At 38.1% G+C, this 14576-nt stretch overlaps 1 protein-coding gene across 2 annotated transcripts in view; it reads left to right on the forward strand.

The window, feature by feature from the left end:
• LOC129779968 (protein spire) overlaps window positions 1–14576 on the forward strand; it is a 434695-nt gene that overhangs the window by 358090 nt on the left and 62029 nt on the right. For both annotated transcript variants that reach the window (XM_055787780.1, XM_055787781.1), the window contains one exon: window positions 7630–7892. In XM_055787780.1, coding sequence (XP_055643755.1) covers window positions 7630–7892 — 263 coding nt within the window. The remainder of the gene's footprint in view (window positions 1–7629; window positions 7893–14576) is intronic.

Consider the following 14576-nt stretch of genomic DNA (forward strand, 5'->3'; position numbering starts at 1 on the left):
GGGCACATAGTACAGTAGCTCGACAGGCTAAATCATTTATATCACCAAGTAAAAAAGTAACTGAAAGACTTCTCAGCCTAACAAAAAAAGACCTATGCACTTTCAGTGGCCTAGTGACAGGACATTGTCCAAGCAAATACCACCTAAAGAAACTAGGTAAATTAGAAGATGATACCTGTCGTTTCTGTAACCTAGAAAGTGAAAGCTCGGAACATTTATTATGCAATTGCGAAGCACTTTTTCATAGAAGGCGCAATTTCTTTGATAAAGGTTTAATGCAACCTGCAGATGTTTGGATAGCTTCCCCCAATAAGGCAATAAAGTTCATTCGTGCTATAATACCTTATTGGGATCATGCCTACAGTCAGCAAGTGGAAATCACTCCAACTAATAGCGATACGACACCCTGATAAGGCTTACAACAAATAGGGGCCCGCCACAATAGATGAAATAACTGGTCGTAGTGGAAAATGTACCCAACAGGAAAAAAAAAATGGCAGAGTACCAACGGTCTTTTAAGCTTTTCATATTTATTAACATACAGCGTGCTTCTTATGGAGGCGTGCATGTTTTTGTACAGATTCAATTTTGTTTTCGTGTGAACTTATGTAGGGGGACCATACAATACTACAATACTCGAGAATTGATCTGACGTATGTATAATGATACCATCTGATCGAAGTTAAAAATCAGTACACCTGTCACAGCTACGATTATGACCAAATCATTACTATTCTTTTGAGATATAAATAAAAAAATAAATAAAAAAAACATTGCATGTGATTTGCACTTCAAGAGGCCAAAATACTCAATTTTTTTTTTATTTAACATATCTCTCGGACGATGCATGCGGTAAAAAAATACTCCAGAGATGATGGCTTCTGTTCTGAACGAGTACAAAAGTTTTTTGGGTGGTTACCGAGTCATCAAACATCATGCGCAAAAGTTTGCCGGATACGCTTCATGGATTTGAAACTTTTATGATGTAAGAAACGCAAGAGAACCTTCTGAAGCCCTAAACTTCCGAGCGATTTGATTTTACCACACATAATTTACCATGGATTTGGAAGTGGATTGGATATTCTTGGTTGTGTAACATTTATGCAATAACTATCCGCAATGTAATGCTTACTCGAATGAAGAAGGAGTAACTTCCGAAAAATCAGGTTATGAGTTTTAAATCAGATTTAATCAATGCAAAATTGGAGAGCAACAAAAATACGCAGAAAAAAATTGAAAGAGGAAATTTGAAAATAATGCGTTAGACTTCGCTGATTCATTTTTAGCAATTGGCGTAGACTCAATCATCATGCCGTCTTCTTTACTTTCCGTATTGCTCAATGAGGCTCAGAGAATATTTAGAACTTAATACGGGCTTTGGAATTTGTTTATCGAAAATGATGCAGGTAGTTTGAACATAAAAAATATAGGAGGTTGTGTCCAAGATACGACCGCATAGTTGACGTAGAACTATGCTGTTATTTTATATAAGTCGCATGTTTATAACTTCGGATATTATTCTATAATGCTGTGAAATTTTAGAAACAAGTGCTTAGTAGAATAATCTTTGAAATGGTTTTTTTTCATTATAGAATCAGTTGACGATAAGTGATTAATGATTCATTCTTGCCCTCGCAGAACAACACACTATTTCATGTCAATGCATTGAGAATTTACCTCGAGCGCTATTTCGGTGGCGTTTTCGCAATTGACATAGACTCGGCTACAGTCAATTATATACATGCTGCACCACTACATTGTTCGACATCTCATAACTACAACGATATAACTTTGGTACCGCATGAAAACAACAGCAATGACAACACTTGCAAGTATCAAATATCGTGCTACATGTTATTTAGTATTGCCTCAGTGGATTCGCACCTTTAGGCATCGTACAACGTAAACCAAGCACCAAACAATCGCTCGCCTTAGCATGCATACAGGTGGCTTGGAACTACTAGGAATATAAACACCTCTCATCATTTTACGTTATTCTCAAAAGAAACGCTCCTGTTAATATTACTGGCCTCGGATAAAGTTGCATTACTTTCTCATGCTCGAGATAAGCGCAGCTGTCACCCTTAGTAGAGGAAGTTTTGCTACTGGCAAGCGAAACCTAATCACATACAAAATTCTAGAACGATGTTTACTTTCATGTTGACTAAACAAGCGAAATAAACTCTTTTTGTTAATATCAACAACATCGAAAACAGTAGCATTGCTTCATTATGATCAAGATTAGCGCAAATGCAATCCTAATTGAAGGCAGTTTTGCAACTGGCACGCGAACCCAAATAACTAATTACATTCCAGTACGACATTCAAGATGATTGGTATTCCCCAAATAATTTTTTGACGCACAACCTTAACGCCTGCTTCGCCATAACGTCAGTTTAATTCGTTTAACACAGCCCTTATGATGACGGAAAACAAACAATGTTAACTGCTTGGAAAAAAAAACTGAATAGTGGAGGTGGGGGTAAAACGGACATGTTAAGAAGAACTTCAATTATATTTTTAGAAACTCATGTTCCCAAAAACTTTGATGCAGTTTCTTGCAATTCAATATACTGTTTTTCTACCTATTTGGCCACATATTTTACAACAAAGTGTTTTTCATTGTTTTTTTTTAAATTAAAACAGACCGAAAAGTACAACATTTTTTTCGAAGCCGGTAATATGGACATGTAGTGGGGGTAATACGGACAGGTTTGTAATATATGAAGCGTAGAGGTTTATCGATCACGAGAGGAATAATTTTATTCAACTAAGGTCTGAACTCATCACGAATGTCCGTTTAATGATGAAAAAATCGAATTAATTCACCTAGAAGTAATATCGTGCTTTTCAGCAGTATAAACATACAGACCCAACTATCTGCCCAACTATTTTGCTTTTGGTCCCAGTCAGCTTTTAAACAGTCCACATTTGGTGATTTAATTTCCATTTATAGACGTCCTTAGGAATAGATCAAACAGACATTTCGCAGTCCATCTCACTCCCACTGTCAACTGTCCGTTGTACCCCAGTACAATTATTTCAATAATTTAAATTTTTCCACTCAAAAATGAAATTTTTGAGTGGAAAAACTCACAAAACGAAATATAACCATCAGCGAATCGAATTTTGATACTAAACCACTCAAAATGCCTAATATCGAAGCAACTAAAATTACATCCACACGCGGAATCATGTATGATTTTCGGTTTTTGTTTCCCTTTTCCACTTTCTATCAGTATTCATTACCACAGGGTGGCTTAAATATTATAGAATAACATGTAGAAGGTGTTTTCATTTACAGAAATCTGAAATTCAAAATTTAACTATACAAATCAACCACTTGTTCATATTACCCCCACTGCCCGTATTACCCGCGGTTCCCCTACTTGCCTCAGCAGGGATTTATTACTAATACCCTAGCGCGAATATTTCATTCCCGCCATCTCCCCTCCTTGTTCATATTTATCATTACGGCGGCATAATTTGCACCACCAAAAATCACAACATCAAAAATTACGCGATTGTTGCATCGTGACAGGACAAATGCACACGGGAGCAGATACACAGACCTATTCTGTATTCCGACGGATTTCCATTTCGTTCGAAATTATTATTTCGTTCGAGTTATAATTTCGCATCCCCTGTTTCGAACGTTTTGCCCATTTTGTGTTCGAAGAGAAACATATCGAACGAAATGCAAAAACAACTCGAACGGAATACAGAATGGAATTCTATCAAGTCGTTCGAAATATTTCGAATTGATCGAAATACAGAATAGGGGTGACGAATGGGATTTCAGCGTAGAGAAGATGCACTATTTTTATTATACGGGTTATACGGGTTATACAGCACGCACGTACGCAAGCAAATATTCATATATCGATGGCTTGAAGCAACTAAATATACACTTATCTCCGTTTTGCGCTCTTCTCAACAGAAGCCCTTTCTGTCAATATTGCCAGTTTCGATTAGCGTAGCTGTCATCATTGGTGGAGAGATTTTTGCTCCCGTCATGCGAAACCAAATCACAGACAAAATTCCAGAACATTGATTTTCTTGGTGAGCCGACGATAGCCTAGCTTAATGATTCCCCACACAATTGTGTAGCTCAGAACCTTAATGCAATGGCGTCAGTTTTATGCAATGATTGCAATGCCAGAGACATCAGCGAGTGAATAATTTGGTGGCGTCCACAGCTCAATCCGGGACGAAGACATGTGATGACGCAAAACAAAGAAGAACAAGCTTTCAAAAAGCCCTTGGGAAAACTTTACTCTACTTCTGCACTACACCTCCACCCTCATTGCCTTGAGAAAAGTACTCGATCACTCGTCGTCCAGCTCGTCCAGCAACGATGTTGTTCAGTCGGTGGTCACACAAAGAATGAAGGTTTGCCTCAGCGAGAACCACTGTTTATACTCTAGGCAAGTGTTCCCCTTCATTCTTCATCTCTACCTTTGTTCACGATGACTTTAAATCCTACGATTTCACCTTCGTTGCTCGTCGATAAGTTGCTCGTTATTGACAGCTCTGTTCGGGAAAGCACACAAATGTATGGGATAATGGAAACGCTTAACGCTTTCATGAATTTTAACCATTTACAAACTAGGGGATTCTAACGTATAGCATATTGAACAAATCATAGGGAATTTCCGATTCGTTTAGTATGTAAATTCTCGACAAAAATAGTTATTAACGTTAACATAGTTTCATAAAAACGTGACCTGTTTTCTGATTTGGCACACTTAATTAAAGACGTAGTTCTACGTCAAAATATAAAGCATGTCCTAAAAATGTGAAAATAATTGGTAAATAAATAAATGGTTCTTACGTTTTAATACTGCAACGCAAATTTTTGTTGTGAATTTTTTTTGTAGTGAAATTTATTAAGAGGTCAATATATTGGGGGCGAAGTTCCCATCTAATGAGGATAAGGAACCGAGTCGGCCGTCGACCCGTCGTCGGAAGCGGCGACCTCTCGCAAGCAAACCTGTATTCCACTGATTGCCCGGATAGTTTCAAACATAGAAGACGATCGTTTTGTTTGGTCCGTAACTATTTTAAAAACGCTTATCAGAATCAAGCATTAAAATAACTTCTAATTAAATACAACTATTAAAAACAACTAGGGGAAAAGCGGTTAAAATGATCACACTAAGGAATATGCCCATTTACTGCGTCCACATACTGCTACAATTTCCGTTCTTCAAAGAATATTATAGCTTAACTAACTGTTGTTCAAGATATCAAACGGTTTTTACTATAAAAAAAAATTATCTGTATTACAGTGACTTTCAACACATTTGTTTGGTTCGTCACTTAACTTCCATTTTTGGAAGAATGTCGGGAGTGAGAATTGAACTCGTGACCTCTAGCGTGAGAAATATGGATGTTACCACTACGCCAGATCGCCTCCACTATTATAAAAAACAAAAATAGTGCATCTTTCATTAAAAGAAAATAAGATGTAAAATCGAGCATTTTTCTATCGTGCGGTTAAAATGATCACATGGTGGTGGTAAAATGAACAATTACACATATCATGCTAAATGGGATAGATTTATGCCTTGTTCCTTATCCAAATTTGTTTAAATAATTAATGAAATAGTAGGTACATCTATGAATCAAGCCGAACATATTCACCTAGAGTAGTAATTAGAATTTACTCATACGTGCGAAAAAGTAGTAAGAAACACATAACGCTTCACATATTGAGATTTGGTTTTGATCGAGGTGGCATATTTTTTCAGGGTCAGAGCCACAAAATAAACCCCCTGAAAAGCAACATTTGATGAGGTAGTTCAGCTTTGGAAAACATGACATTTTTAGTCGTTATCCAGTGGTGGCTCATTTTGCCCCAAACAACAAAGTGATTCCGAATGCGAATTAATCACTGGAACCAAAAAAAATATCTGTTCACCTCTCATTGGATATGTGAAGAGTTGTCCAAACTGATGATTTGTCGAAGATATCAGGACGAATAATTTAAATTTCACGGGAAATTCATTAAATACGATGCGCACAAAATTACATCAAAATGGCTTCCGTGAGAGAAATTTATGTTTTATTCATTATTTTTTACATTTCACAGTTTCATGCATAACAGGGTGTCTTAAACAACTTCAAATGTTCTCAGAATAGGATAATGAAGAAGTATCAATTTATGTGTAGCTTAATTATCAAAGTTTGAGCACTGGTTCAATTTACCAACCCTGTTAATTTTAACCTCATTTCCCCTATTTTAATAGTACATTCGGGTAAATGTTGTATTCTGGTTAATGTTACATTCGAGTGAATATTGCATTCGGGTAAATGTTCGTTCGGGTGATTGGAATTCGGGTGAATGTCTTTCTAGTAACTGTCGTACGGGTAACTGTCTTTCGGGTAAAGGTGACACAATCATAATAATTATTATAAAATCAACTTGGAACATCAAGACAAAATACAAATATAACCTGATAAACGAAAACTCTGAATGAGGACGGATGTAACATCTCGTGAAAGATGCAACTGGATAAACAAATGTATAGCTGGATTTTGTAAATCATATCATATCCTTTCGGTTAATCAATGTTTCGCATGTTCTTACAAGCAAAAATGTAATTTTCACTACACCTCAACTACATTCTCTACAGTTGGTTCACATTTCAACGGCTGCAAATCTGTGAATGATATTAATTGCTCAATTCGCTTGCCACGGATCGCTCGAGAGGCATGGGAAAAATAAGAACAAAGTCATGAACCTCGACCTAACGCGCCGACCAGCAACTCACTTACTGACTCAATCTAGTTTCGAACGGGTTCCATTCGTTAATTACCACCATCGTTGGCATCGCGAACTGGTAATGCACGTTCGCGATAAATCTGGGTGCCACCAAGGTCATCACATTACACCAGCCATTCACAGCCGGCGCTAAACAATGGACCGTTATTTATTCTTTCCGCACTCAAACAGACCGTTCCGATGGTAACTGTCTATTTGTAACTGGGACTAGGGATTTGGTCAAAGAGAGGAAGGAAAAACGACACCCAAAGTTCCAGTTAGCCTTTTTACCAGAAAGCCGAATGACTCATATTGAGCACAAGACGACTGTTTAGTTTGCGTTAAATGTTTTCGGAAATAGGTTTCCAATTTACCACACCCGCGATTTCTTATCAATGCTCGACACTGTAAAATGCTGTTGTCTACAGACAAGGTCTCACATAAAACCACACAAGTTCTTTTCATTCTGTCGGTAATCAATCAGACGGATGTGACCGGAATAATACGAGAAACGTCGCTCCACATATCTCCCCGATTGCACTGAAGTTGTAGAATATCATCGCATCGAGAAAAAATGGTACAAGTGCAGTGTGGCGCTCTGCCATCTGTTTCAAAAGCAGATTCAAACACGTACGAGGCCAGGTATGCTCTTCACACGAGAAGCCATCAGTTGGAGCGCATGCCCGCATATCTGTTGTTTTCTGTGCCTAGCAATTATCGTATTTTGCTCCGCTTCAAGTGTTTCGAACGCCAGCTGGTAATCAAATGGTTATCATAACCGTAAGCGAGAAATTCTCGCCTCCCGTTTAAATCTGTATCTAATTAATTAACGACCGTTTTTACCATTCTTCTTTTGCTTGCAGTTTTACCAACCACACAAGTAGATAGTGTAAAGAAATCATGTGATGAAATAGTAAATAGTGGTAGCAGTAGTAGCAGTTATATCAATAGTCATAGCACAACCAACGCATCGGCGGCGGCGGCGAATCTGGCCGCGACAGCGCAACCCCCTGGCGGAAGCGGTGCCACACCGTCGGCGACGAAGTCATCTCTATCGGCATCGATGTACGCCAACTCACCCAGAAACACCCTAAGACTGATACCGGTGGATTTTTCACTGTTCGAGGTAAGTTTTGATTCAATTGAACCCGATTATCCGTGGTCGTGAATTCCATAAGGACAAATTAAAATTCCGACCCACGAAGAAATCATTTTTATGGGCAATTATTAGGTGCCTAATCACTCCCGCACCAGAATATAAGGAATGACGAAATTGCATATTGCTGCTTTCGAAAATTTTCCATAACATTAGGAATTTTCATAGGATTTTTTTTATTAGTACTTGTTTCATTAGTATTCATCTTGATTGACAATTAATGTGCATTAAGCAGAGAATTCCTTGCATGATATTTTCTTGTAAATTCAGCAGTAAAAAATTTCTATGTTATGAAAATGAGAAAAAAAAGACAACTTTTTCAGGTTATATATAAGCGTGACCGGAATAAATTACCCCAGAAAACAACTGCAACAGGAACAACCGCTTAGAAAAAAGAGTAGTAGGCTATGAATATTGTGACGTGGGAAAAACATCATGGATATAAATGCCTCACAGAAGAAAAGCGTAATTTCTATTATAAATTATTTTTTCGTTTTCGTTTTTCGAAACGTATTATGAGATCAAAGTACCCATTTAACGAGGATAAAAAAATAAACGCAGCCCAAGCCGCCAAGATGACGCGATCCAACTCGATTGTCGACCCGCCGTCGGAAACAGCGGTCTCTCGCACACAAACCTGTGTTCCACTAATTGCCCGGTTAGTTTGAAACATAGAATACGCTTCTTCAGCAAGGTCCGACCGAACTCTAGCGAGCGTCGGACGGCATGCGTTTGTCTGGTACATTACGTTTACCCGGTTATTTTTTGTTTTGAAATATATCATTCATTGTAATTCAAAACTATTGCATCACGATTTGAAGAAATTTCCATACTTATAAGTATTTTGGTTTGGAAATTTAGCGCGCAAAATCATAACTCGTATACTCGCGCACGGTATCACAGACCGTCTTATACCGATGATGTTTTATCCCGCGCCATAATATTTCTAGTCTACTACACTTTTGACGTAGGACTACGTCTTAGATTTCTATATAGGGGGATCACTCTACGAAAAATGTAACGTTTATTAAGAGTTTTCAAATGCATTTTACGCAGAATCGTTCTTACGATATATGTTATAATATATACCACTAGACGGCAAATTTATCCAGCATTTTTTACGCCTGAGACATCAACAGTGGAAATAATAAAACAAGTGAGCAATTTAACAAATAAAAGAGGTATGTTTTGCGAGCGGATGCGAAGGTAAATCATGTATTATGCATTCATTCTTTCAATTTCTTTCCCATGAATCCCATACAAAAATGTGTGCAATAATTCATGTAACATGTTGAAGTAATCAGATGCAAGATTTCATGCATCACTCAAATATCATGCAAGTTTTCATCAAAGCAACGAGGAAAGTGCCACCCATACAGTGATCGTTTGGTAATTAGGCCGGAAAATCAATACAATTATCGAATTTTACTCGCTAACTGGACTGCAAAATAGCAAGAGCAATACTTCAAATTGAAGATGACATCTATTATTGATACTTCCTGTGATAGATAAGTCCAGTTGTAGATAGTCCAGTTAGCGAATGACTTCTGTATATTTCCGGGTAACGACCATCTTACGGTGAGTTTAGACTAATGATATACTCATGAGAAGAAAATATAATATACTAACTGACCCGGCAAACTTCGTCCCGCCCAAAATTTGTTTTTTGTTATCAATATCTTCAAACATTCACGTTTTCTTACTATGAGCAAGTTCATGGGTCCAATCGCAGAACTGTTCATTGGTTGATCTTCTATTCGTCTCCGTTGGATTTACTTTTTACTATAAAATTCCCAGCATTTCTAACAAAACTCATCATTATAATATCAGATTATTTTCAGACACAATTCTCGTTCAAGATTTTTCAACCACTTGTAAATAACACGTTTCTCCGTTACATGGAATAAATGTTTTATACAGAAAATATGATGGAATAAAAACAGCCCTAAATCGGACAATTCCTTCCTCGAGTTCTGCTCTTATCAACACATCCGGCGATCCTTTTTTTTTTGTATAAATAGAAGAAGATATAGGAGTGCGTCAAATGGACTAACAGCACTTGTCACTATGTAATTGTAGAACATACGGAATTTAATTTTCCGAATTTTCCCTTTTTCCTTCAGAGTTTTTCAATTGTCATGTTTGGCTGGAATATTTTTGGTTGAAATATTTGTAATATTTTTATGGGATCCCCTCTCTATTCCAGAGGAGGGAGGGATTTCATACCATTATAGAAACATTTTTCATACTCAAAAACCCTCACATCCCAAATTGTGCTTGATTAGATTTCGAGTTATGCAGAAATTTGTGTTTCATACATATGACAGCCCACCCTTAGAGAGCGGGAGGAGTGTCTAACCACCATAGAAATACTTATTGCATCCTTTGCATTTGGAGTTTCAAAAGAGATAAACAAACAGATTTATGTACAATGAAAAGAATTACATTCGAAAAAACAACTGTTCAGAACAATCATAGTCCTACGTCAAACTTCCGTCTGTGTCCCTAGGCTCAGACCCTTCTACTTTTTCCAAGCAATTGTTTCTGTTGCAGTTGTTCTCTGGGGCGATTTATTCCGGGAACCATATGTAAATACAAAATCCATCCTTCTGTTTGACGGTTGTCTCAGATCGAACAACCGTGAATACTATATCACTGTTCGTTATATGACATGGAATGAACGATGATGTCGAATAATATTTCGTCATCTGTGTGCCCATGAGCGTCCGCGGGATAATCGGAGACCGCCTGAAACCGAGCGGTGACTGACTGCTGAGGAGATTGCTGCAAAATGGCTGTGTGCCCGGTCAATTTGATCACTGAACTGACGATACCCGTGTTGCCAGAACTAGGCATGCCACACATCTTCTCTCTTCTCCGAAAAAAAAAAAAAAATTGAATAAAGAAAGATGGAAAGAACAAATTAATGTGGATTTGTTTCAGTGTATAAAAAAAAAAAATTGATCCACCTTTGGGATGTATGAGTTAATTGATAATGTTTAACCTGAGATGTTTAACTAACAAAATATTGTGTCAAATTCTGTTTTGCTATTGGCGGTATTTGTTTCAAAATATTTATTATTCCGGAGAAATCATTGAAGAGAAGAAGGAAAACAATTATGTGATGATATATTGTGCTTAATACATTTTAAATCTTTTTAATTTTAGGTAATCGACTAAAAGAGTGAAGTGTTTAATTATCCTCGGCCAATCACACATAACTATTGAGGTAGCCTGGAACTTTCTTCTTCCTCATTGGCCGTTCGGGCTTATCCGTTTGATCTTTGAAAACGTTATTTCGGAATGGAATCTGTGTCCTCGGAATGGGATTTGTGTCGCTTTCGTCGCGAAGATTCATCATTCCTCCCGAGTCATCTATGGGGCGCCAATTTACACCGAACATAAGTCGTGTGAATCTATACATCCCTTTTTCGGTCAGAAATGTTGTTAAATCTCTAGATTCTTTACTGAGTTCCAAATGATAGTACGCATTCGTTAAGTCTAGTTTTGTGAAAAACTTTGATCCACTGAGCTTAACCCTCATTTCATCAATAAGAGGAAGCCGGAAGTACTCTCTCTTTATTGCTCGATTTGGAGCCCTCATATTTACTACTAGACGGTAATCACCTTTACCTTTAGGTACAGCGGACATACCACTTATCCAATCGGGGGCGTTCGTAACCTTTTCGATGATGCCTCGGTCTTCCATTTCCTGTAATCTATCTCTAGCGCTTTGACGATAGGCAGATGGTATGTTGAAATAAGCATTTTTAACGGGTGGAACGGTTTTATCGATGCTAAATTTAACTAGCACATTAGGCATTTTTGGAAATTTTTCCAAATTACTCCTCCTGTCGCAATTGTTAACGGCCGAGCCTACTTCGAGAAGTTTGAGGTCACTCGCCGTCGATCTTCCCAGAAGTGATCGACGACCTTGGTCAACAACATAAAAATTTGCTAGCACTACAGGCTTCTTAAAATCATTTACTTCTATCTCTGCAGTAAATCTACCCGAAATAGTCAAAGAAGTATTCGAGGCGTATGCACGAATATCATCGTCGTTAGAAGAACAAACTTTTTGCAGCTTTGCGATGCCAGCAATGTATTCCTTCTCCAAAATCTTCCAATCATCACCCCCTATAATGTTAACGTCTGATCCTGAGTCGATTAGAAATATAATTGGGCTTGATAATCCTAGTCTGCAGCTAATCAAGACGTCGTTAAGTGTGAGCGTATTAACCTGTTCGAACAATATTGAGAAAAGAAAGTAAACGGTATGCCGATTGTACTAGCTGAAGCATTTTATAATCCATTTATTTCTGTTTTCATAAATACAATTTCTTCATTTATCACATACCTGTTTCACGCCTAACTGCGCTTCAGGATAGCTATTTTTTTCAATGTCGTGGGTACTCTTTTTCCTGCAGGTGGAGGCGAAATGTCCACGTTCACCACATGCATAACAATTATTGTTAGCTGCAGGACACGATCCAAATTTGTGAAATAATTTGTTGCACTTTGAGCACCGTGACCTCCGACCCCGGTTGCTAGCTTGTTCATCAGTTTCATTTCTTCTCTTCACTGGCGGAACATAGCTACGTTCCGGCGTGTAACTTCGTTTACCTCGCATTCGCCAGTGTTGTCTTTGATTATAGTTTCGTTTAATTGCCAATGTGTTTGTATGCTCCACTTGTGTTGTTTCCGCTACATATGCTTCGCTACGTGTTCCTGATGAGACTATGTAGTCGGTGTCATAATTAAAGGTTCTTGCTGCCTTCACAAGTTCCTTGTCTCTCATTCCTTTTAACAATTGCGCACGTACGAAGCGTTTAGTATCTGAAGCGCTATAGCCGCACAAGTCGACTTTTTCGGTCAACCTAGCGAAAAACGACACCACTGGTTCACCTGGTTCTTGTTTCATATTTGTGAAAGATTCGTGTTCGGCCGTTGAATCAATCATTGATTGTAGGTATTTCTCAATGTTGTCTACAAATATTTTGTAACATTCTGGGTTATCTAGGCTCGGCCTTAAATTGGCCGCTTTAACTATACCACCGAGTTTCTTCCCAAGTGCAACAAAAAGCATCAACGATCTTCGGACTGGGTCGACTGCGTTGGAAAGTAACGCTGTGATCTCAAATTTCTCTTTGAATCGCCGCCACTCTTCCCACATTTTATTTGAGGGAATATCACTCGGAAACATCTCGATGTTATCCAAACGAGTAGCTCCAACTTTTTCTAGTGGACGTGATGCCACGTTATGCCAATTGTCATCTCGTTCATAAGACACTGAGTATTGAGGTTGGGCACGGTTCAGATATTGTCTTACCTCAGCTAGATCTTGCCCAAACTGTTTCAGTTTTTTATTAAAAGCAGAACCAGCTTCATTTTCGCTCATGCTGTTCGGAGATAATTGTGTGATCGTATCAGCTGAATAAATATTTTCACAAACATGCTCCTCATCGTCCGACATTCCTTTTTGATAAGCATCCTCCACAACCGTCTTCTCTCCGGTTTCAAGCTCGCTCCTGCCGTGCGATTCATCGTTGAAAACCGGAGCTCTAACATAGCGTCCCGGACTATGCATTTTGTTCCGCTCGTACGCGTATTCTGATGATATTTATGTTTAAATTATTCATACATTCACCAACGTTTGGAATGATAATATAGAAATTTACCTTGTTCGATGTTTAAATGAACAAACAAACTATAAGCAAACTATGAAAAATTGAATAATACCAAGTTTTTCCAAATCTCAAACTTACTCCGCTGAGAATTTGCGCATAAATGTCTATCAAAATGGCGCATTTGGGTTTCCTGTACGTTTCTTCCCATTCTTTAGCTGGAGCAACGATATTTCAACCAGTGCTAGCAGATGTGCTTATTTTTTTGAGTTTATGAAATAAATTTGTAATACGATAATTTTTTGTTTTTCTCGAGCCTTGAACTTTTTGCTCTTCCTATTTATTTTTTTTATTGCACGGTTGTCCCGATCCGCACTTACATTAAAATAATTTTTAATTCATCTTTTTTGTTTTGTGTGGTCATCTGGATCCACGTGCTCACCATTATCTTTCTGCCCTCCATACGGTCGTCCTGAGCCGTATTTGTTCTGCGCGGTCGTCCCGATCCGCAAATAGTTTTATTTCCATTTTTACACAGCACGGTCGTCCCGATCCGCACTCTTACCATTTCATTTTTCCATAAATACGGTCGTCCCGATCCGCATTTGATTATTTTTTCTTTTGTACCCACACGGTCGTCCCGAGCCGTACTTATTCTGCGCGGTCGTCCCGATCCGCTAATAATTTTTCTTCCATTTTTACACAGCACGGTCGTCCCGATCCGCGCTCTTACCATTTCATTTTTCCATACGGTCGTCCCGATCCGCATCTTATTTTTTTTTTTTTTATTTCCTTTTGTGCCCATACGGTCGTCCCGAGCCGTACTTATTCTGCGCGGTCGTCCCGATCCGCAAATAATTTTACTTTCATTTTTACATAGCACGGTCGTCCCGATCCGCACTTATCAACTTTCATTCCATCATTTCATCATACGGTCGTCCTGTTCCGTACTTACTATAAAAGATTTATCAATATGAATCTTGCTATATTAAAAAAAAAAAAAAAGAAGTGGAACATATCGGTATTTGTA

The sequence above is a fragment of the Toxorhynchites rutilus genome, chromosome 3 (genome assembly GCF_029784135.1).
Source record: "Toxorhynchites rutilus septentrionalis strain SRP chromosome 3, ASM2978413v1, whole genome shotgun sequence".
NCBI lineage: Eukaryota > Metazoa > Arthropoda > Insecta > Diptera > Culicidae > Toxorhynchites > Toxorhynchites rutilus.